General features: G+C 38.6%; 2 protein-coding genes across 7 annotated transcripts in view; both read left to right on the top strand.

Annotated features, from left to right (window-relative positions):
• LOC140135384 (immunoglobulin superfamily member 1-like) overlaps nucleotides 1-20,525 on the top strand; it is a 52,698-nt gene extending 32,173 nt beyond the window's left edge. For 3 of the 5 annotated variants that reach the window (XM_072156837.1, XM_072156840.1, XM_072156839.1), the window contains 5 exons: nucleotides 10,288-10,323; nucleotides 10,957-11,238; nucleotides 12,891-13,169; nucleotides 16,764-17,048; nucleotides 19,041-20,525. In XM_072156837.1, the coding sequence (XP_072012938.1) occupies nucleotides 10,288-10,323; nucleotides 10,957-11,238; nucleotides 12,891-13,169; nucleotides 16,764-17,048; nucleotides 19,041-19,222 (1,064 nt within the window). In that variant the 3' untranslated portion in view covers nucleotides 19,223-20,525. Of the gene's footprint in view, nucleotides 1-1,533; nucleotides 1,618-9,779; nucleotides 9,831-10,287; nucleotides 10,324-10,956; nucleotides 11,239-12,890; nucleotides 13,170-16,763; nucleotides 17,049-19,040 lie in introns of those variants that run through there. The other 2 variants (XM_072156841.1, XM_072156838.1) reach the window with 2 other exon arrangements.
• Nucleotides 20,526-24,103: 3,578 nt separating this feature from the next.
• LOC140135383 (leukocyte immunoglobulin-like receptor subfamily A member 2) overlaps nucleotides 24,104-25,500 on the top strand; it is a 37,168-nt gene continuing 35,771 nt past the window's right edge. The window contains exon 1 of one of the 2 annotated variants that reach the window (XM_072156832.1): nucleotides 24,104-24,492. In XM_072156832.1, the coding sequence (XP_072012933.1) occupies nucleotides 24,474-24,492 (19 nt within the window). In that variant the 5' untranslated portion in view covers nucleotides 24,104-24,473. The remainder of the gene's footprint in view (nucleotides 24,493-25,500) is intronic. The other variant, XM_072156835.1, reaches the window with a different exon arrangement.

Genomic DNA, 25,500 nt, shown 5'->3' with positions numbered 1-25,500 from the left:
TGGTGATAATGGGGAGAGCTTATGTATCCAATAAGCTTCACACTGTTTTAGTTGTTTAATCCTGTTTCCACCCCTTCTGGTAACGTTGACCTGTTCTAGTACCTGAAATTTAAGTTGGACTATTGAGTGGTTGGCCTGTTTTAAGTGGTAGGGTAGTGGGACGCAAGGGAGGCTCACGGAGATGAGAAATAAACTCCTCAAAAGAGGCTACCCTGGAAAATTGCTCAATGAGGAGATAAAACCCCCAAGCAATCGCCAATAGACTGCCTAACATATCAGCATTGTACATGAATACCACCGCACCATCTATAGATTTCCATGCCTTAATTGTGCTCAATGTAGCAACATACAGAAGGGCAATAAAATTTACCACCCACAGACAGGTGAAATGATTCTGATTACAGGCTACTTCACATGTGACTCTTCCTATGTGGTCTATTCCATCAAATGCCCCTGTGGACTCTTGTATGTAGTCGAAACAATTCAACACATACGTGAACACATTTCAAAACATAAATATGACATTAGGACCAACAAAGTGCTACTTCCACTATACCCTACCACTTTAAACAGGCCAACCACTCAATAGCCCAACTTAAATTTCAGGTCCTAGAACAAGTCTACGTCCCCAAAAGGTGTGGAAACAGGATTAAACGACTAAAACAGTGTGAAGCTTATTGGATACATAAGTCTCCACGTTATCACCATTGGGCCTTAATATAGAGTACGTGATTCAGTCCTTAATTTAATCACCATGTTCTTTTTCTGCAGATACATGAATAACTGATTGCTTAGGTACTGCTCTCCCCTTTTCCCCCCTCTCCTTCTCTTTTCCTCCCATTATTTCCGTTTCCTTTTCCCCATTTTTATCCCCACTTATTTTTACCTTTATGTTTACCATCATTTTATTTTTCCCATCATTCTCTCTTTTTCTATATACTCCTGTGTTCCTCTTGCAATCCGGTAAGTGCCACTTCCCACCAATGATATATACTTATTTACTACTATCCCATGGATGTCAGTCCACACCCACTCCCACCAATTATGTATACCTGCTTACCACTAGCGCTCTCTCTTTTTTTATTTTTCACTTTTTTAATTTTTCCCTTTTTCTTTTTGTCTCATTTCATTCAATTTGTTTGTTTTCATTGTTTGCAATTTTTCATCTATTCATTTTTTAAATTTTTTCAGATTTTTTCCATTTTTTTTTTTCACCCTTACACATATTTACTCTTGATATTGATGTTTTTCCTGTTTTTTCCTATCTCTCCATGGAATCTAATCACATATCCCATAAAACATGTTTTTACTTTTTTCCCCATCTCTCCATGGAATGTAATCACCTACTCTACATATCTGCATACATATCTGCATATTTTCTTTATTTACATGTCTCCCCTATAGTTGCCCTCTTTACTCACTCCTAGTGGCTGCTGCGCACGCACATGCGCAGTACGAGTAGCGACCACTATCTTGCTCCTCCCTGTACACCTCAGGCTGACTCTCCGGTCTCTCTCTCTACTTAGCGACGGCCGGTGATATCTGCTTTTCTCCCTTGTCTGGTTCCAGCATCATAGCCGCTTTTTCTATATGCTTCCGTGTTCCTCCGGAAATCTGGTAAGTACCACTTCGCACCAATGATATATATTTATTTACTACTATCCCATGCATGTTGGTCTACATCCACCCCCACCAATGATGTATACCTGCTTACCACTACCCCATAGGCGTTTAACTGCATCATCCACCTCTTCATATATGCTCCATATACATCGATGAAAGATAAAAGATTTCTTTTTCTGATTTGTATTAACGGAGTGCCAAATTTTTCTACAATAAATCATAACACAAACCCCACATATATAGTATCCGTAACAACCTGTAGAATAAAAGTAAATAATTATCTAACACATACTATCAATGCCGTAAAAAAACCTGCCAAAAATTATGATTTTTAGCTATTTAATCCCACAAAAAAAATGCAATAAAAAAGTGATCAAAAAAAATATGTACTCCAGAATGATACTGTTGCAAAGAACATGTCCCACAAAAAACAAGCCATAAACCAGCTCTGTAGCCAAAAAAGTAAAAATGTTATTCCACTTTGAACACGGCGATGCAAAAATGATAGATTTTTCCCCACATTAGGGTTTTATTTGGCAAATTTAGTAAAACATAAGAAAAATATTTAAGTCTGCTATCCCTGTAACCGTATCGACCCATAGAATAAAGATAACTTGATTATCAGGCTATACTGTGAAAATAAAAAAAAAAAAAGTAAAAAATCCTGTACAGAATTGATGCTTTTCTACTCCTGGCTTCAAAAAAAAGTTCATAAATATTCAACTATAGGGGATACCAACCCCAAAATGGTAACATTGGAAAAAGCATCTCATCCCGCAAAAAAAGAAAATCTAAAATTTTTATATCCTACAAAAGGGGCCAATGAGGAAACTAAAATCCTGGCAGCTGCTGGGAGCTCCTTCCCTTCTGCGTCTCGCTGTGCGCCCATAAAATAAGTAGCAGCCACATGTGGGGGGGTCTCTGTACTCGGGAGAAATTGCATAACAAATTGTAAGATGGATTTTCTTTTTTTATCTTTTGAAATGTATAAATTTTAAAGCTAAATAAACATATAACTGACAAAATTTGACCATTCTAAATTTCACCTCCATTTTGATATAATTACTATGAAGACAACAAAAGTTTTTTCTGATAGTTTAAGGGGTGCAGATTTGAAAACGGGTTGATATATATATATGGGTCATTAAATGTTAAATATTTAAAATTTCAATCAAAACAGTAATGATCCCCAAAAAAGTAATTTTGTATGCCGCGTGCCATGAAAATAAATTATCCAGATATTTCATAATTATGAAAATGTAAAGTAGACATAAGGAAAATGTTATTCAGCAACTTATTTAGGTGGTAAATCTAATTGCAGAAGAGCGCAATGTTTCAAATTTCGAAAAATTTTCAAAAGAATTCAATATTTTTTTCATTTTTTTTGTAAATAATCTCAAAACTTACCAGCCAAAATTTACCACTAAAATGAAGTACAAAATGAGAGTAAAAAAAACTATCTCAGAATCGCTTTGATAAGTAACAGTGTTCAAAAGTTATAATCATATAAAGCAACGCAGGTCAGAATACCAAAAATGGGGATGAGCCTTAAAGGAAACCTACCACTTGAAGTGGCAGGTTTCAGAAGAAAATACCGAGCACCAGCTCAGGGTGAGCTGGTGCTGGAGCTTATTTTTGTTAGTGTTTTAAACCGCGGTATCGCGGTTTAAAACACTTTTTAAACTTTATAGCCGCGCAGGGAGGTACGCGCTCGGCGCTTACCATGCGCGCGACCGTGCGCGCGGCTACATAGGAAGTGAAGGAGAGCCGCGCGCATGGTAAGCGTCGAGCGCGTACCTCCCTGCGCCGGCTATAAAGTTTAAAAAGTGTTTTAAACCGCGATACCGCGGTTTAAAACACTAACAAAAATAAGCTCCGGCACCAGCTCACCCTGAGCTGGTGCTCGGTATTTCCATCTGAAAACTGCCACTTCAAGTGGTAGGTTTCCTTTAAGCTATAAAATGGCTGCATCCTTAAGGGGTTAAAAGTCACGTACAAATGGGTTAATATTCTTGGTTGCTTCACCCTGGTAATCACAGATGTGGTCACATGGTTTAAAAGGTTGAATCATATATCACTTGTAACACTTCATATGTTGTATATGTAATATTGTGCCATAGTTGTAGGTTGCACTATGTGGGCTGTACTACATGCCCGTTAAAAACCTTATCTGATGTTTCTAGCACAGTGAATAACATTTCAGCCGTATCTAAACATTTTCGGGATGTCCATAATAAAGATGTATCATCATTTTCCTGGAAGGTTATTGAAAAAGTACATCGACCCCTTAGGGGAGGGGACCATAAAAGTAAACTCTTGAACAGAGAGACTTTTTGGATTTTTTACTTTAGACAGCAGACAAGCACTAGGTATGAATTCAAGAAGAGATCTGATCTTATGGTATACATGAAAGCGTTTTTGCTTCCAGTACATATGTGTAACAAATCTATTAGAATATTACAACAAGGATAACATGCATAAATTATTCTAAATGTGCAGAATATAGTTTCCGTATCGCATCATGTTTGTGGTCATATAAGCGTACTCTCATAGCCTAGATTTTATACATTTCTGTACATATATTTGTAACATACTGTGGATGGGAGTGGGATCGCAAGTTATGCTTCACATCTAAAGGTGTGTTAGGTAAATTTAATCCTTCCCCCTTTTTTCATCATACGATCCTTAGCAAATCCAACAGGTGATAAGCACAGGGTTTAAATAGTTGGTGTTTGCTCATGTATAATGGGGCCATGACTAAGTTGTAAGACAAAACGCGTAGGTCTATTCTATGTTGTCTGTATGCTGTTATATTCTGACTTGGATTTTACACTTTGAAATAAAGTAAGTCAAGTTTTAATGCATCTTCCGTGATCATGCTGCTGCTGGAGTTTTCTTGGATGTAGTAATGCACATTATTTACAATTATTTGGCATTAGCATCATTCTTCAGTTGGCACCTTTTTTGCACAAAGCTTTAAAGGGGTATTCCAGGAATCAGCATAATTCCTATACAAATGGGTCAGTAAAATATAAGCTAATGTGTAATTAGCTGTTATTTAAAATTTTGCTCCCCTTAGCAGAAAATACTGGTGACATAGACTGTAATGAAGAATTAAAATGCTACTGTCTCTTTCATCAGTCCTTTAATTTCTTCCGTGAGGTCCATTGCAGAGCAGACACAGGATAGAAGATGCCGCTGATCACCTGTCCACATCACATGTCCGGCACCTGCCTGGGCAGGTCATGTGATCACCTCATTAGTTTGGCTGTAGTCGGTTGGTTGCAGTGCATCCAGTATGAACAGTGTTTTGGTGGTGGTAGTTACACATTATTACTATGGTAACAGAGCAAGAAAGTCTGTTATATCATCAACGGGAGCAGAACATAAGAGGGAGGAGGAGTTACTGAGAGTGAAAGGATCTTGGGACTTGTAGTTTCCAGTGGCGGCCATCTTAGCGAAAACTCCATACATTTTGTAAATCATAAAATCAAACTATTTAAGCTCCGTTTTGTGACTAATGACATTGAGTATTGTTGTATTCATTTATTTATATCATCATGGTTTTTTGTGTCAGACGTTCATATTCCCGGAATACCCCTTTAAGCATTGGGTTCAGAAACAGTAAAGGAGTACAACCAGCAAACAGTATCTTTATTAAGGTGTATTCACTAATGGCCAAAAGTGTGCAGTCAAGCCAACAACTCTTCATTACATATTTTATTGCCAAGTTGCCTATAAATGTTAGATTACTACAAAGTGGCCATACTACCCATCGCAAAATTTGGCAGCCAAAAGTGCCTCCATAACAGTATGAGCCTGCCAAGGGTACTAGTATGTGTGTCAGCCAAAAGTGCACTTTTGAGTGTGTGCTAGCTTGTACCTATAAAAGTGTGTTGTTGCTGCAGGTGCCCCCCATAACATTGTGTTCAAGCCACAATGCCTCTTTTGATTGTGTTCCCACACAACAATTGATCCTTGATAAGTTGGTAACCATATCAAAGTGGTCATAACCAATTGCCAACATGCACGATTAACCCATTAACCACCTCACTAAAACGTCAGTTTGTATAAACTTTTCTGTACCCTATTGACAACATTGGGCAGTACTGTCATTGGTATCCCACTTTGTGGAGATTAACCTAGTTTCCACTAATTCAAGTAGAACAAGTAATATTAATCCCAAAGTATTTAACTGTGTGACAGCTTGTAAAAAATGTACCAGCAGTCACTTGAATGCACACGAATTCTGGAATTTTTATGGGGCAGGTTTTGAAATTTGTGTGCACATGCAACTTTTAGGAGGATAGTGGCCACCTTCTCTTTGCTTTTCTTAGGTGCTCTGAAATGATCAAAATGGACATTTCAAATCTCTCCTTTTTTATGAATTGATTTTTTGCATTCTTCAGAAAACATTCAACATTTTGTCCGTATGAAAAATATTGCTCCTAAAGCATAGCTACTAATAAATTGGTCAGAATATGTACCATTGATCTTGTGCACACTTGATTTAATATTGATGCAGGTGCTTTTTACTATTGGTCACAAAATAGAGTAATGACGGGCACCACCGACAACATGGACGCCAAACTATTTGCACAACAAAGCAGACACAGTACAGCAATAGGAACATAAAGAATCCCAGGGTGCTCAGCCAGAGGAGGAACAAGAAAAAGCAGCAGCATTCACCCAGTATGGTCTTTCATAACTCTATTATGAAATGGTGATGGTGCGGGAGGATGGTATCCACGACTAAGCTACGGGCTATTTCATGGTAACACACACTTCCTATAGCCGATGACGTCATGGATGGTGTCCTCCCGCACCATCACCAGTTTATAATAAAGTTATGAAAGACCAACCTGGGTGAATGCTGCAGGAGTATAATGACTGATGAAGGGAACAGCAAAGCATGAGAAAATATCAGAATTTTGAAAGAGCATTTGATGAGCAAAAAGATAAAATTATTGTACATGTTTTTATAGATGTAAAATCTCTTTGAGCATTTAGAATAGGGTTTAAGCCCAATTTTCTAACATTTTTATATAATAGACATTGTTCCTTTCCTAAATGTCCTTTTATACGTAGCCTTATAAATTGCCATATATTCAAAAGTAGTTCTCACACCCATTTCAGATGTCTTATGGTTGATTTGAGCTGCATGTATCTATATTCATCCTCCGGAGATGTTCAGTAATGGGGTGATAATACCTATGAGCAGAATAAAGGATGAAAAAGTCACCTATATTTACTATCCCTTTTTTCCCAAAAAATAAACTCCTTTCAAAATTTGGAATTGGGAAATTAGGGAACTCAGATTTTTATTGTCCCATAATGGAGCCCAGGGCTTTAGACCACTTGTATCTTCCATAGTTTTAGCTGTATGCCACGCCATTTGGACAGCTTTATTACTCTCTCCACCCTTAGAATTATGGGAGCCTATCTGTGCAAACTCTAATGGCTGAAACACATTATTTTTTTTTACTGTAGAACTATACTAAAATATCCAGTTTCCTGTTCTCCCCATCCTATCACTTTATCTAAGGTCTTAAATAAACTTTCCTTATCCACTTTATAAACATGTAAACATATAAACATAGTAGCAGTGTATCATGGTTCTGACATGATAAATTAAGTTGGATAAAGTTAAAGGGAACCTGTCACCAGGAAACCCATTTTTAGCACCAACCCAGTCCCCACAGAGCATAGTACATACACTGCCAAAGTGTTTTTGTATAAAAAATAGGTTTTACAGAAAAAATGATACGTTATATTATACCTTTCATTAGCATCTGCTGTGTGACTAGGCACTCGTCCACTGGGAGTGGCTGGAAAGGAGCAGCTTCCCCCCCCCACCCTTGGGAAACTGCTCCTCCATGTGTCCTTTTCAGATATATGAAAACACCCATCACTTGGCTTAGCGACGCCCCCTGCTCCTCTACAGCCAATCCCACGTGATGGAAGTTATTCATCTCTGGTGCTCTGGTTTATCCGTACACAATCCAAATATCATATTAAAGGGGGAATTCTTCTATTTATTGTGTAATTGTGATTCTAGGTACCAGGGTTCAGGAGATATAGTCATGTGTAGTTGGTCACTGACATGACATTTATAAACATCCTTTCTGCATAGGGCATGTGCAAATAGGCATATAGCCATATGGCAATCATGAAGTGCTGCTATTTTTAGTTGTATCCCATATTATTCAAAGAAGTCTACCCAGTTTAGTCCATGAAGACCAAATAAGCTTATTTTAATATAAGACTTTTTTGTTAATTTCCCAATACATTGTGGCAATTTCTATTATGCTTCTTAGACATCAAAAGCATGGAGTGGACGTATATCGGCCTGATATATGTCCACATAGACATTTATGGTGCCCAGCAGCGGTATGATGACCTCAAATGTGTGACACTGTACTGTACCATGCATGGGAAAAAGATAGAGCATGCTCTACCTTTTGTGTGTTTGTGACTGGACGCCAAGCCTCGCTATGGAGAGGAGAGGGGTGAGCAGCGCTCATCCCTCCGCCTCTCCACCACGTGGATATATGCTCACCCAGGATACGGCCGGACGAGCATACATCTTTGTGAAATAGTCCTTAGTTGTATGCCAAAAGTAAAGGGGAAGAAATTAATGTATAAAAACAGACACAAGGATGGCAGTCATGCATTACCAAGAATAGACTGCCATATTTGGGGTCAGAAAGGATTTTTGTTTCTGTCACCTTGGCCAATGTAGGTTTTTTAGCTGAAATTACTGAAGAATTTATAGGTCGGACTTGATGGTCTTGCATCTTTTGCCATCTTTTTTTTCAACAAAGTGAAAAAAATGAATGCAAATAGTCTGGATTATTTCCAGATTAGGGTGTATTCACACATATCAACAAATACTGTGCTGAAAACTGCTTGGGTTTTCCTGTATATTACCACAATTCACACATTATTATCATTATCAGTTTAACCACAGAGTACAACTTATGATGGCACATCAGAGTTTGCAGAACAAAGGAACATCTTGAATAACATTTTCATCTGTGCTTCTCTAAAAATAGAATTTCTGTTAACAATGCTAATCAATGATTAAGGCTGGGAACAAAATGGGGGTCATTTAACTTATCTCTGTTTGTTTTGGTTAGTCTTTTTTCCGTCTGCTTCTTTGGTAATTATCATTCTCACTTTTTCCTTTTTCAGATCTCCTTTTGCGACATTTGTAACAAATATCTCAAAAATGTTGAACAAATGTCTCAAGTCACTTCTTTCTATTTTCTAAGTTTTCCTTAAGTATGATTTCGTCTCAAAGGCTGAGCCCTCTTCAAATATATTGGCCCATATAGATGAAAAGTGAGACAAACTATATTAGTTCCGTTTGCCTCACGAGTGTGTCACAACTGCTCTAGAAGTATGCACCCTTTTTTTTGGTGCACCTTTAATATACAGAGTGTGACACAATTCTGTCAGGTTGCTGTAATAAATGTGTTGCAAACCCCACCTGAGCACTACCACGCCCTTTTAGGTGCACATTTTTTTGATATGTCGGACACAAAACTGGCGCAAAAAACATGTGCAAGCTAATTGCACATTCTTTCCAGTGCAAAGTTGAATAGAAAACTGGGACAAGCCGTTTAATATATCTGGAACACTGGGTTTTTGCTGCATTGTGTGAACACCCACTGGAGACATTGGTGTTACCCTGTTAAATGTTTCCGCCATCTTGGTGGGAATGTCACTACCTGTGATGTAATCGAGGAGCAACCATCCATCGCCATGACATTCTGTACAAAACTTCAGGCCTTAGCATTTCGCTAGATCTGTTACAATGTGCTCCATAAGCCCTCATAATGATCCATACATATAAAAAAATTTAAAAAGTTAAAGGGGTTGTCCACTTTCAGCAAATAATTTATATGGTTTGTTTAAAAGTTCTACAATTTTATTATATACTTTCTGTATCAATTCCTCACTGTTTTCTAAATCTCTGCTTGCTGTCATTATATAGGAAATGTCATTGTTTACTTCCAGGGGATAAGAATCTGTCCATGGTCATGTGATGTCACACAGGTACACAGCTCATTATTATCACAGACAGGAATCAGAGCTGTGTGCCCATCTCTTGACTATGGGAAGATTTCTATCCACTGGAAGTAAACATAGAAGCTTTCTATAGCAGGACAGCAAGCAGAGAAACTGAGGAATGGATACAGAAAGTATATTGGAAATTTGTATGATTTTTCCTTACACAAACAATATCAATTATTTGCTGAAAATGGACAACCCCTTTAAGGATTTTTAAAGAAGGGGAGCAAGTAATGGAATGCAAAAAAACTAAAAAGGGCTGGGTGTTAAGGGGGGTAACCAAGATGCGGAATGAGTGTCCAATCTATAGGAGACTGTCCACTGAACACTGAAGCTACTGTGGTTCCTGCTGGCTCTACCCAGCATTCCCCAGATAACCAACCATGCTACTTCTGGTAAAGGATGGTCCACAGGAGACAATAAAATTGAACACTTTATACTTTAGCTCTGCTACCACTTTCTACCCATTTAGTAGCTGTCCATTTCTTTTCTCAGATTGTGTATTTTTCTGATATTCCTGAATTACCATTCTTGTCCACGTAGCTACAATCTCAACAGCTAATTTACCTTCTTTATTTTTGCTTTCAGGTTTCTTACTAGTAAGCAAGTTATGGGCATCAGACAGTGAGTATGAAAAATATTGGTGTCTTTCTTTTTAACTACATCCTTGTGGGAAATAACTTTCAATGATTCCATTGCTTGGAATTCATGAGTGTAGGTACCTTTTGACAAAAAATTGGAGGAGGGTTATTATAATACTTTATAGAGTGTCCAAAAAAGTGAGACTACAAGGAAAAGAGAGCCAAAAAATATATCACCAGAAAGGAGGTATATCATTGGTTTAGGGCACATGGCACATCAAGGTAAATTAGGTAGACACAGCCTTTGTGGCAGTACTAAATCTAATACACATAACATTATTCTTTCATGTGGGAAGATATTCTTCAGCACTATACAATCTTTATGCTTAACGCTCAAACAAAAAATGAGAACATTATAGACCAACAATCTAAACATTTTAAGCAATGGAATTAAAGGCACTGAAACTGTGAACAATGGAAATTGTCTTTAGTGTCTACGGTAGTGGCATAACACATTTCAAGGAACATGAGAAAAGTCTTCAGGAGGTTCAGATTATAACAGAACATTAAGTTTTTGATGCTAAGCTGAATGAAGTGTGGGAATTTGATTTCCCTTTCAACAATCTTAAACTTTTAACTATTTCATTTATATCCTTTACATGTTTCATTAATTCAGTTGTTCTGCCAAAACCAATGCTGAAACAAGTTAAAGAAGATCCTGGCTATATTATGAAGGGTGACACCATTACACTGAAATGTATAAAAGAGTCTGGGGAGGTAAACATGTTTTATTTAGTTCATGAAAAACCAAATGGAAAGAATGAATCTCAACAGCAAAGCACTGGAGAATTTCTCTTTAGGAGCATTCAGAAGGAAAACAATGGGGACTACTTCTGCAGATATTGTAACCAAAAAGCTTGTTCCGAGTTCAGCTCTCCCTTGAATATTTTTGTCCATGGTAAGTTGCAAAATGATGACCACTTCTTATCTCTCTAATTTAAAAAAACATGCTTTCAGGAACAGGGGTAATGGATCCAATAAACCACCGCAGACGATGACGTAAGCCGACACCTGGGAGCGGAGTCTAAGTGGCACCCGGTTTTCACCAGAGCCCGCCGTAAAGCAAGTTGGACTTGCTGCGGCATGGTACCACCAGGTCGCTCCACAGTGCAACTTTGTCCGCAGTAGCAGCCAAGATGAGGTACAGAGTCGTGAGGCAGAAACAGGGTCAGGGATAGGCAGGAGGACGAGACAGGCAGCACAGGATCAATGTCAGAGGCAGAGCAGCACAGGAGCATAGTCAGGGACAGATCCGGGGTCACAATGTGAATTCTCAGCACAAGGAAAAGGCATATGGAACACAGCTTTCTCTGAAGCACGAGGCACAAAGGTCCGAGGAAGCATTAGCTTGTGACCAGTGCCAATTAGCGACGTGCTTGCCCTTTAAATATCCAAAATCCGGCCGCGCCATTGTTGGAGCGTGGACAGGTGAGTAGCATGGTGAAAGTGCTGGGTAATGAAGAAGGTGTGCCTGTGACCCAAGACATGGGTCGCAGGGGTACCCATGATACATGCAGTTCATAGTCAGTGATAGATTAAGAATGGTGTTATGATTAAAGATGGTGTTATAAAAAAAAATTTACAACCCTTTTCAATTTTGGAATTCTCCTGAAATCTGATGCTAAATACTGATCCGAATACTGCCTTGTAAAAATGGGCGCTACATAGCAGCTTTCTATTTGTGTTAGCATCTGTGCTGTTTTACTTAGACCAATGAAAATGACAAAGGCTACCTGTACATGAACGTGTGCAATTGTCCCCACAAACAACAAACCCCAAACCCTGGTCCTTTTTGTGGGCCATGTGTCATTGATATGTGAGGTCTGTTTACATTTCAACAAAAAAATAAACAATAGAGAAAGACTGCCTGGGTGACAAGCATGGGCAGGATTGGAACATGCTAAATTATTTGGGGTTTGGGCAGTCAGCCCATACATAGGTCTGTGAAAAGAAAAGCCTTGTGTATGAGCCTATTGAATACAAGTGATAGATGTTGAAACAACAAGTATACATTTGTGTACATGTAGCCCAAGGTACACAATAACAAATTTAGAATGTGTTGTTTTAACAGCTAGCACCCATTCCCATTCACTTCTATGGGCCCATACGGAAGTCACGGCCCCCTGCATGAGCTAACCAAACCCTAGACAGTCTTTCAGTTGTTATCAACGTGTGAGTGGAGCTTACCCACCAATGACTTACGGGCGTAAACTGACAAATAATGCAAAACACAAGTGATTTCAGGAATGTCAGCATTCACACAAGTACAAAGCCTTCTGTGTAATGCCAGATGTGTAATCTTAATGGGTAATTAGAGCAGAGCAAATTTGTGGGTCGGTTTTCTTGCATACAGTGGTGTTTGCCTCAATTATAAGAGAAATAATCTCTGTTTCTCTTTCCTGTGTGCAATCATAGTAAAAGAGAAATAGGTGCTAAACATCATCAAACAGGTATGTAGGAGAATTGTTAGAGCTTGTAGGAGCCCGCTGAACCTTTATTGGGCAATGTTTATACTGTAGAACAATTCTAAATATTTTACTCTTTTCACAGATATATTCCCAAGGCCGCATATTAACGTTAGTCCACAAAGAATTGTCCATCCAGGAACGACAGTCACCATCACTTGTACAACACTCTATTCCAATGTTGAATTTTCCCTCTTTCAAAATAATACGATTTTTAAAAATGGAAATGATGGTGGAAACCAGTTTTCATATGTCATAAGCAATGCGTCGCAGGGCAATGTGGGATTCTATTCATGTATGTTCAAAAGCAAGACCAATGGCATGCGATCTGTGAGAAGCAATACTATGAAGATATCAGTGCTGGGTAAAAAGTGATTCTTTAATTTGTTGACTTTAAGCATTTTAGTGTAATAAGTACTAAATAAAATAGAGCAAGTAGACATAAGAGATTTACATTGTCAGGATCCTTTCTAACTCTACCTTCTTCTCTGCAAATAAAAAACACCTACAGTGCAAGCTGCTTTGTGCTGCAGGTTTTTACTGTAGAGCATGGATGGAAAAGAGTTTAAAAGTATTTATCCTCCATTTCATTTTCAATGGGAGACATAACTGCGGTTGCACTTCTGCCCAACACACTAACAAGGAGCATGCTGGTTAACTATTCCTAGACCTGGCCAACCCCTTTGCATCTCACCCATAACACTGCTACTAACCATTGAGGCAGGTTGGCCTCGGGACTTACAATCATATGTCTCTGAGCTTAAACATTAGAACTTTGGCACATACATCAAGGTGCGTGGCGATCATTTATAAGTGATTCTGCTATTAATAGGTACTTATCTCTCCTGTTTTACGGTATATCAACAGGACTTACCTTTTTTAAAGGAGGGAGGCAATTATATTTTTTTTATTTAGCACAATTTACATGATTAAAAATAAATAAACAGAATAAATAAAAATATAGGTATAACAATCCAGGCATATCCATTTATTATATACCATATTTTCCGGGCCATTAGGCGCACCGGAATATAAGGCGCATTAGTCCGATGCGCCTTATATATGTAATAATTCCATATATAGGGCGCATCGGACTATAAGGCGCAGGGTCGGGGCGTGGCGGAGGTCCGGGGGCGGAGCGGAGACCCGACGGGACGAGACGCGACGCCGAGACGCGGAACGCGGGGAAGGTGAGCGGGGAAGGTGAGGGGGAGGTAAAGAATAGAATACTTACATAGGTCCCCGCTACCGGAGACAGCAGATCTCCAGCGGGAACTGCAGACCACGCGGCAGAAGTTGCTCGTGCCGCGTGGTCTGCAGTTCCCGCTGGAGATCTGCTGTCTCCGGTAGCGGGGACCTATGTAAGTAGGGTCCGCTGCCTCATATAGGGCGCACCGGACTATAAGGCGCACTTTGGATTTCCAAGGAAATCCAAGGCTTTTAAGTGCGCCTTATAGTCCGGAAAATACGGTACAATTTATAACATAAAACAATTTATAAATACATATAGGGGATTTATTTTGCTGTGATTTAGTTGCAATTCCTGACGCAGAGCTCTTCCACCCTCTACACCACTTGGGTGTTGCTGTGGGCTGTTCCAGCCAAGTGCCTCCAAACTACTTACAGCCTGCACTAGACTATAGTACAGGCTATAGTGCAGTTCTACGCCTGTACTATAACCTGGCACACTGTGTGCCTGGAGAATGTGCCCTCGTTGCTGGAGATATATCAGGACCAGAGACTCCTCATATATCTGGTACTGGCTGAGGAGTAAGGCCAACAACAAGCACTGGGGCACGGAGTGCCATTGCTTGATACATCTAACCCATTGTAAGAAACAGATTTATTCAAGGACAACCTATAGGTCTCTTTAAGAATCTGGGTCCAATGTATAACTCTTCATGCTCATTTAGTTATTGATAACCATTTAGTACATTCCCGCAAATTCTTTTCCTTTTCCGCTCACAAATGTGGTGAAATTGGCAAAAAAAAAATGCATTTGCCCCACTTTCTTGTGCACTCAGTTTTTGAGATCACAGTGATTCCAAAATAATATAGGTTTTATTGAGTTTTAATGCATTTTCAGAAATTAAACAAATGTGTACGTAAAAAATGGTGTACGGAGCTGTGTGAGGTTTCATTTTTTGCTAAATGAGCCGACGTTTTCATTGCTACCATTTTGAGGACTGTGCAACATTTTAATCACTTTTTAATACATTTTCTATGTGATGTAAAATTGTGTAAAAGTAGCATTTCAGACATTTGGGCGCTATTTTCCGCCACCAATAACCATTTTTATATTTCGATAGATCGAGCATTTTGGGATGTGCCAATACCTAACATGTTTGTTATTTTTACTGTTTATTACATTTTATATCAGTTCTAGGGAAAGGGGAGTGATTTGAACTTTAAGGGTTTTTTTTAATTTTTAATTTTTTTTTTTAACTTTTTTTTTTACTATTTCTTAGACCCTCTGGGGTACATTAACCCTAGATGGTCTGATTGCTCTTACTATATATTTAAATACTACTGTATTGCTGTATAAGGAATTTTTGCACAGTATTCTTTACAATGAGTCAGTGGCTCATTGTAACGAATCTGTAGAAACCAGATAGCCTCGGGTCGGCGGAAGACACGAGGCTGTCATGGTAGTCAATTGCGGCCCCCCAATGAAGTTCTGGGAAGCGACAACTGGAACCAAGATGGCAAACCCCACTTCTGTATGAAGAGGGTTCAGCCTGTGAGCCCTCTTCATATACCCCATCAACTATGCGCTGCACATGTACGGCACAGAGCGTGAAAGGGTTAAAGACTGGACCCGAATTTTTAAATCTGCCTGTGTCACTATATGAGATTATAACTTTAGAATTACCCCATTTGAGAACAATTACAGTGATATTTTATGTGTGAATAATTTTGCTGAATAATAACGCATTTGGGAAAAAAAATATCACTTTTTCTAAGTGGTGTTATCAATCTAATTTTTTTGCTGATTGTATACTACGTTGCTGTATTGCAGCTTATTTTTTGTGGAATGCATTGTATTTTTTTGTTGGAATCATTGTGGTATAAATGTGACATTTTTTGATCACTTTTTATTGTTTTATTTTTTGCTTGATTGGATATGCAAAAATCCTAATTTCCCAAATTTTATTTTTTACAGTATTCACTGTCTGGGTTTAGTAATGATTTTATTTTATTATACGGGTTACAGACACGGTGATAGTATATATGTGCAGATTGTCTGGTGATTTTCACTTTTTATTATATGTGGCTTTTATGATATATGGAGCATTTAGGGATCTTTTATAATTTTTTTTATTTTATTGTTTTATTCTTAAAAAATTTTATTATTTTTTTTTTTACATTTTTTTACAGTCCCACTCTGGACACGAAAAAGCAATTATCTGATCGCTTGTTCAAACAAATACACTGCACAGTGACAGATCCGGTCGGAAACAGGATCTGTCATTTAGCAGCTGAAGACAGTCTGGGGTGCCATGGAGACTAACAGTGCCCCCCAAAACCAGCGTGGGGGGTTGAATGTGACAGAGGCAGTCACAGGAGCCCTATTAGTAATTCCTTTAAGGTTAAACAGCTGGGATTGTGGGAGACCCAGCTCATATGTGCAGCCGGGCTCCAGCACTGCTGTCACCATTGACAGTTACTTCTGTGCAAGACGTAAATACACGCCCAGGGACGGGAAATACACCCCGATCTGGACTTGCATTTACGTCCAGCATCATTAAGGGGTTAAAAGCCTTCAGGCAAGTTACATGACTGTCTCCATGTCAGGTATCAAAATGTTTATAATCTTCAGTTTTAGGGTAGTATTTTAGTATGCATTGTATCAAAAATTAAGTGGAAAATTTGTAATAGTAATTCCACTATTTCTCAAGTTGCTTCTGCGAGGACTTGTACTGATAAGGAATGAATTCTGACTGTTTTTAACTTATAGAACTACCACATCCTTTGATGTTCTGGGAAGAAGATCCCAGTGATACTAAAATGTTAAGAATTAACTGCACAGCACCATACAATCGTGAATACAATCGGTTCTTATTCACGCTCCTAGATGGAAGTAAAATCATTGAAGAAGACGTGACAGCAGAAGATCAGACTGTGATCTTTTCTGTTCCTAAGCCTAAGTATACTACAAAGCAATATCGGTGTCTGTATCGAGTAAAAATTGACTTCGATTATGCAGATTCACTTTACAGCATTGAAGAAATAAAGGCGAAGGGTAAGTGTTACAACAAAACTCACCAAGAAAAATGGGTCACAAAATAATAGTATCAACATCTGAAACAATTAATCAAAATGAACCAGATAGAATGACAGATGTTATGTGGAAAAATACATTTTATTATGATCAAGTGAACATGATGATAAAAACATTCTATTGTCTTCCCTTGTTTTGGGAATTTTAATTGTTTTTATCATCATGTTCACTTGATCATAATAAAATGTATTTTTCCACATAACATCTGTCTTTCTATCTGGTTCATTTTGAAGTGTTACAACAAATTGTCTGCCATTCCCTTCAGAGTAGTACAATAATACAAGTTCCTGCCAAAGACCAGTCAAATGCAAATAATTTCCAAAAAGAGACACCACCCCATCTTAAGTCCTCAAAGATGAATGGACAATTGCTCTTGTGAAAAACAAAACTATATATATTTGTCTATGTTCAGATACATTTCAGTCCTTCATTAGGACTTTATTATCTGCCTAATACTGTACTAAAAATTACTGAATATGGACAAAGATCCACTTTTTTATATTCACTGAAACTAGGCGGCTGCTGCTAAAGCAAATAAAATTATGGGATGTATCAAGAGAGGAATAGATTCTCATGATAAAGGCATAGTTTTGCCCTTATACAAATCCCTGGTCAGACCACACATGGAATATTGTGTACAGTTTTGGGCACCAGTGTATAAAAAGGATATAGTGGAGCTGGAACGGGTGCAGAGGAGAGCAACCAGGATTATTAGGGGAATGGGGGGATTAGAATACACTGACAGATTACAAAATTTGGGATTATTCAGTTTAGAAAAAAGACGACTGAGGGGAGACCTCATTACAATGTACAAATACCTGAACGGACAGTGCAAGGATCTCTCAAAAGATCTTTTTATACCTAGGCCTGTGACCAGGACAAGGGGGCATCCTCTACGCCTAGAGGAGAGGCGATTTTACCATCACCATAGACAAAGGTTCTTTACTGTAAGAGCAGTGAGACTATGGAACTCTCTGCCGCAGGAGGTTGTTATGGCGGACTCTATGTACATGTTCAAGAGAGGCCTGGATGCCTTTTTGGAGAGAAAAAATATCACGGGTTATGGGGATAAAACATTTATTTTGATGGACTTGCGTCTTTTTCCAGCCTTATATACTATGATACTATGATACTTGATAATGGAAACAATGGTGTGACAATCCACTGAGTGTGACCTTTCGCTACATTTCATTTTCAATGAACGTATAGGGAAAATTAAATTTTCCGGCATGGTCAAAGACTAAAAGATGGTTAAAGTAAAAAAACAAAACAGGTACCGTATATACTCCAGTATAAGTCTACCCGAGTATAAGCTGCGGCTCCCCAGTATATAGCCAGCAGCCCCCCAGTATATAGCCAGCCTCTGCTCCCATAGTATAAAGCAAGTAGCCCTCTTGTATATAGCAAGTAGCCATCTTGTATATAACCTGCCAGTGCCCCATAGTATATAGCAAGTACTAGCCACCCAGTGTATAGCAAGTGCCTCCCCCTCAGTATATAGTGAGTCCCTGCCCCCCACTATATAGCCAGTGACTGTCACCCAGTATATAGCCAGTGCCTGCCCCCAGCATATAGCCAGTACCTCCCCCCACCCCATATATAGCCAGCAGATCCCTGCCGAGCCGTAAAAAAAGAAAAAAAACAAAACTCTGTACTCACCTTTACGATGCCCACTGGAGGTCCTCTTCTGTCTTCGGTTCTCCGTGCGGTCCCTTTGCATACACCATGACATCAGACGCTTGCTGACATCATAGTGTGTGCAGATGGCGGCGCACACACTATGATGTCGGCAAGCGGCTGACATTATGGTGTGTTTGACAGGACAGTGCGGGGAGCTCAAGTATATTAACTGGAGTATAAGCCAAGTAAGGTTTTATCAGCACATTTTTCTATTAAAAAATATAGAAAAAACATGTGTTTGCTTGAAAGTTAATGACTACTTTTTTGTTTTAGGATTCCTCATATTGATTGTCCGACATATTCTATCGGCATTGATCCTAATACTGACGGGCATCATCCTATTACTGCACTTCAAAGATGGAAGAAACAGTGATGAGAAGCCTCCTGACCTGCCTCCTGTTTCAGCAAGATATAAAAGAAAGACTAAGATAGTAGAGTTTGATGTTGATGAATAAGAGGCAGGAGCTACAACAGCAGATCCCAAATAACAGGTGGAAGAACCAAACTGTCTTTAAAGGAAATCTACCACCAGAATCAAGGATTGTAAATCAAGAACACTTACATGTTGTGTGCACCCTCTCTGGCAGGATCTGCTCTTCTTTTAGCTTCTTATGCCCTTATTTGTATAAAAAAAGGTTTTACATATTATGCAAATGAGCCCGAGGGGCTCTGGGCTTTATTAACAGCAATGGAGCTTGCAGCCCCTTATTTGCATAATGTGTAAAGCCTTTTTTGCACACACCAGCATGTAAGTGTGCTTGGCTTACAATCCTTGATCATTGTGGTAAATTTCCTTAAAAAGTTCTTAGCATGTAATATTGTGACATCAGAAAAGGCATCATCATGTGTTTCTATACTATAAAGTGATGGCATGCCTCCAGCTTAAAGATATTGAGTAAGCTATAATATTTGGTGATTTTTATTTCTATTGCTTTGGGTTTTGCTTTCTCTCTACACATTGAGCTTTATAGATAATCAACATAAGCTTACTGATGTGTATCTAGAGCACTTTGTGGTACATCCATAATTTGCATCTATACAATGGTTATAACACAATTTTATATGTAAGGTTTGATGGTGGCTTTGGGGGCCTACGAACCATGTGCATATGTTTATATTACTTTTAGTACTTTTCAATAGCTTTTACTATGTAAGGGTTTGCTACATAAGTGTGTTCAATAAAATATCATTGCTTCGCTACGGAGGATACGGTGTAGTTAAGGATTATAACAATGTCCTCCTAGTAGACAGTGGCTCTACCTGCCCATATGGTGATCTGCTGAGGCATCAGGGAATTATTCATTAAATTAAATTATACTCTGCGATCAAGTAAGCGGTGCAGAGTTACAATTTGTTAGTGCTGGATTGCTTCTTTATTGTATCTGTCTCCAATGTAATGAGTGCTGTCAGTAAGAAGGTAAGAAGTGATTTTTAATATGTGGTTCACTTGGAATTTAGGATATAGCAGATATCCTTAGGTCTACTGTACTCCAGGATTGTGAGATGATATAGGTCATGCTTGGCCAACTCAGTATGTATTTTCTCATAATGTACACTTGACCGCTTGTATTGGATAATTGTTGTATGTTTTTGTAAAAGTTTATAAAAAACAATAAAAATAAATTTGATTTAAAAAAAAGAAGTAAATGTATTGTAAAATGAATGAATGAATTGTATTTTATTAATTCTGGAAGTAAAAGCACATTTGCATCTATAAACAACAGTTTGCACAGTTTGTGTATCAATTATACCAGTGCCCACTAGCTCTTTATGTTATATCAGCAATTAAATCATTTCCAAATTATTACCACTGTTGTCATGCTTGTTTGTATGTGTGAGGGACACTATGAGGGAAAAGATGCTTGGCAGCGCGCTGGCTCCAGAGCGAAGTATGGCATCTGGCCGTAGTGAATTTGGGAATTGTCAAATTCTAGGTGTATTATTAGAATAATATATCTAGTGTTTCCACCTAAAATAACTTTGTTTTTGTTGGGGGGTTGAGAGGTGTTAGAGCAAGGTCCAATATAATCCAACAGGCTTCCTGGGGACCTTAGAGTAAGCAACTCTAAAAAGTGGTAATATAAATATATGCAATAAAATATCATAGGACTGTCTTAATTTAGAATCAATTCCAAAGGAAGAATAAAGAGGAAAACTCCAAAGTTAAAATCACAGAATTTTATTACATTTCACAAAAACACAACATGGCAAATATTACAAGGAGCTGACACAGAAAAAGTTGAGGTCAAAACCACAAGAGAGGCCACGAATGCCACTACAAAGGAGGGCAAAATTGCCCATAGTTGAAAAAAGAAGCAGAAAATATGTGAGGGGAAACAAAGGAATTGTGAATAGTACGAATGGGGAAAAAATAAAGAAAAATGTGATGAAGCATAAATGAAGAAATGAGGTGAGAGATAGGAAAATAATTGGAAACGGAAATAAAACAGTGGGGCAAATTGAGCTGGGACAAAACATATTGGAATATTGCATAATGAATATGAATATGTGGAGAAAATGAAGAAACAAGTGGTGATGGAAATCGGTGTGAATAAAAATAAGAAAAATTTTGGCCAGTGAAAAAAAACATGTGACAAAAGGTATGGAAATAAAAGTATAACGGAGCACCAAAAAAAACTGAATTAGAATGTATTTCATTGTGAAACCAGACCGTGGCAACCAATTACAGCTTGGTTTTCATTTTACCAGTGCTCATGAATATTAAAGGGAAGTTGTGATTGGTTTTCATGGGCAACTAAGATTATTCTGACTTTTAGACAGCTTGATAAATCTGCCCCATTGTGATAGGGTACTGAAACCCCCATGTGTTTTCACCCCAACCTTTTCTCTAAACTAATTTTAATATTTATCATGTTGTGTTTTTTGTGATATGTAACAAGTTCTGTGATTTTAACTTTGGAGTTTTACCTCTTTGGTAGAGCTTCTATCTTGAACCTGAACTGCTGATCTAGCTGCAATGTGTACAAGTGCACATCAATGTGAGTGGGTGCTCCAATATTGGGCTCCCTCACATTTCAATATTATAAGCAAAAACTTAGCACAAATTGAGTGAATGCAATTAGGGAATTTTATTCGGGTTCCAATATTCTGGTGGCGCTTTGGCCTAGTTGGCCTTTGCCAAACCATAAAGCTTAGAAGTAAAAGGAGGATGCAATTGGCAGACAGTTTGTGAGGTACTTCTGTGCTGCAGGAAGGACATGTATACTTACCATGTTTATGTCAAACCATATACTAGCTCCTGCATAGAGTTCTTTGGATTACAGTCCTAGGGGTATTGGAGAAGCAACATCATGGTGGTGTCTAAACTTCACTACTGTATGGTGTATGAGGTAAAAATAATTTTTATAATTTTTTTTTAATCTCCTTAAAATCATAACTTTTAAATTTTTGAATAACCACGTGGAAGCTTTAATTTTGCAGGACAAGATGCATACGGTAATGGCACACGTACCAATGATTGTCAACTATCTTACAAGAGAGTCTAAAGGGTTTTCCTCCGCATCCACGTCATTCAGAGAAGAATATATATAGATGCATAGATGCATAAGATAGTCAATAGGAACAATACCTTTCCGTTTCCATATTTCCTATATCAAACGCTGGATAGGGTAAAAATAGACTCTCTCTGCAGACAACGCCGAACGTGCATGAGTTTTTTATAAGGCCTGTTTTAATAGAAAAAATTTGTGAGTATATCTATTAAAGAATGTTTTTTAATTCTAAAGAAACTGTGTTGCACTATTGCTTGCGTTTCTCTCCATATCAGTGTTCTGTGGAACAAAGCGGAACGAAAGTGAAGCAGTGGAGTTTCCAAGTCGGAAGACCAGAGATCTGCACAGCTACACGCTGTATACTGTAAGCCTAACAACTGGACCCACGAGAACGCTACACCGAGGGAGCGCATAGAGAGTCTATTTTTACCCTATCCAGCGTTTGATATAGATAATATGGAAAGGAAAAGGTATTGTTCCTATTGACTATCTTATGCATCTATGCATCTATATATATTTTTCTCTGAATGACGTGGATGCGGAGGAAAACCCTTTAGACTCTTTTACATTTGATCATAAGGAATATTGGACCTCTATTCCATCTATGTTTATCCTCTTTGTGCCGTCACAGACAGCTGCCAACTGGTTAATTTTTTCCAAATAACTATTTTTACTCATGTCTTACAAGAGAGATTGCATAAGTATGAATTTACTAGAGCTACTCAGAGACTTTGTCACTTGCTTGCCCTTGAAGGTTGTGAGGAATGGAAAGCGTTTGGGTTTATATGGACAAGATGCTCTATAAACATTTGAAGCCCTGCAACTGAAACATAATTAATTTAATATGGATTACCAAGCCAATTATGATATAGACATTGATGAATAAACACATAAATTATCTCTGTGCGCCACATTAATCTATTACAGTGTGGAAGCTAGTTATAATACCACAGTCAAATCCTGCAACACAGTTAATAGATTCCCCAAAATATACGCCAAAATTTTATCACTATCTGCAGCTTGGCAATGTCCTGTCATTCTATATAACACGCATATCCAAATGACAAATGATGAAAAGGCAGCACAAAAAAATGAGTGAAAAAACGGTGGTTTAATCCATAAAAGACGACGTTTCGGCTCGTAAGCCTTTCTCAAGTGTCTATATAACACGCATATCCAGTTACCCATTTGATCAATTTCAAGATTCATGAGTCTTGTCTCTGCACTACTGAAGGCCATAGATGCATGGAAGGAACATTCCCTCAATAACAGAGTAGCTAATATCAGATTTATTAAAATCCCATTCTACAGTTTCACCAACAGTTATACATTTATACAATATCCACCAAATATACCTCATGCCTGTCCATGGATTTGAGTTTGTCTACCGATTTATAGATTTTGGAGTACAGCTACAGCCTTCTTATCTACTCTGACTTCCCTCCCAGTGCCTTTCACACCAGAGGTATGGCTGTTTGCTCAGTTGACAGAAAATGTCTGGACTTACTATGTGTCAATTCCCCATGTGTAATCTCTTTTTATTGCGGGTTAATGTGTAGCTTTGAGATGATATCCTTCAACTGTTCATGTAAAAACTTCAAATTAATTAGATTCTTCCTAACATTGCAGTGGTGTACAAACACTGCAACTATCTTGATAAATGTAGGTAATGTGAGGAGGCACAGGATATCGTGGTTGAGAGCTGATACGTGTCACCGAGGTGCCTGGCCTCAGTGAAGTAAGCCGCTATTCTTTATCAGGTACCTTAGGTTTCTGATTCTTATTTAAAAGTAGTATAGCTGCTTGCTGCAGCTGATCCGGGCCGGCTTCTACTGGAGTAGTCTGAGAGCTGGGTGGGATGACTATTCCCATATATGAAGGCCAGGTGTTGCCTTGCATTTATTAGCCTGGAGCTCTAGCAGAGCTGAGAGTGTCTGACTCCAAACCTGAAGTGTTGGTCTGGTGTCTTTCTCCTGCTGTTGTCTCAGGACTGGGTCAGAGATGCTGGAGGACTCTGCTGTAACTTTACAGACTGTATGGTCTTATGTTAAAGCTTTTTGCCTGAAGAAAAAGTCAACTTTATGTTATGCCTTCATTTTTACACCCTGCTGAAGAAAGCTGTTTACGTTTATTAGGGACTTTGTTTTAAATAAACCTTCCCTTATTGGACATTACTGTTTCGGTGACCTGTGTGATGAAGCATAAACCCCACAGTAAGTATGGTGGCTCTGGTTTGACTCTTCTCTTACTTATTACTCCATGTAAGGACTATGTCAGGCTTTATACAATGATGTGCCATAAGCAGGTGTTCACCCTGTTCATATGTTTTTTTTACATTCTTTTCTTGATATGAGATTACTTATTACTATTATATTACATATTGATTACAATAATCTGTCAGCTATTGGATGTATTGTTTTGCTATGTTGCCTACTCTACAATGTTGTAGAATGTTTTATTTGTTTCCTTTTTAGGAATAGGAATGTGATCATGCAACAGAAAGTCACCTTTCAAATAACTAGCAAGAATACTAGACATCTCCAAAATCATTTGTGAAAAAATGCACAGTATTAAACCCTTGTAGCATTTCATTTGTAGCATTTGCAGTGGCTTAACGTTTGCAACTGAGCACAGAGGTGTCACTGTTCCATATAAGAACAATCTACCTGTGAGGGCAAATGCTGCTTTATGGAACTGTGAAAGCCACCGCCCTACGTACCCGGCATAACCGGGCAAGTGTTGGGTCCACAACTTCTGGAGCAGTCAGGGGCCTCTGTTGCCATCTGAGTTCCCTGCTATTAATAATATAGAATAGTGCTCGATGCGGCAGAAATGACCACTCGAGTACTATTCCTGAAGGTGGAATAATTAATAGAAGGGAAAGTTCTCCTGCACGGCTTACTCTCTGACTTAGGAAGGAAGTACGGCGGCGTCAGGATGTGATTGCGCACCATGCTTCCTTCCACCTCTGTCCCGACTAAGTAGAGGATGCAGGATGGCTACAGTGGGGCACCTGTGACTATTGGGCACTGTGGGGGCATCTGTCTCTATTGGCTACAGTTGAGGCATCTATGACTATATTGGCTACAGTGGAGGCACCTGTGACCATTGGCCAATGCAGGGGTTCCTGTGATTACATATTAGCCACCTCAAGGCTCTCGTGAATATACTGGCCACCACAGGGGTTCATGTAACTATATTGGCCACTGTGGGATCTCCTA

The sequence above is a fragment of the Engystomops pustulosus genome, chromosome 6 (genome assembly GCF_040894005.1).
Source record: "Engystomops pustulosus chromosome 6, aEngPut4.maternal, whole genome shotgun sequence".
Taxonomy (NCBI): domain Eukaryota; kingdom Metazoa; phylum Chordata; class Amphibia; order Anura; family Leptodactylidae; genus Engystomops; species Engystomops pustulosus.
Note: the sequence above shows the minus strand (reverse complement) of the source record. Positions and strands in the feature narration are given on the sequence as shown.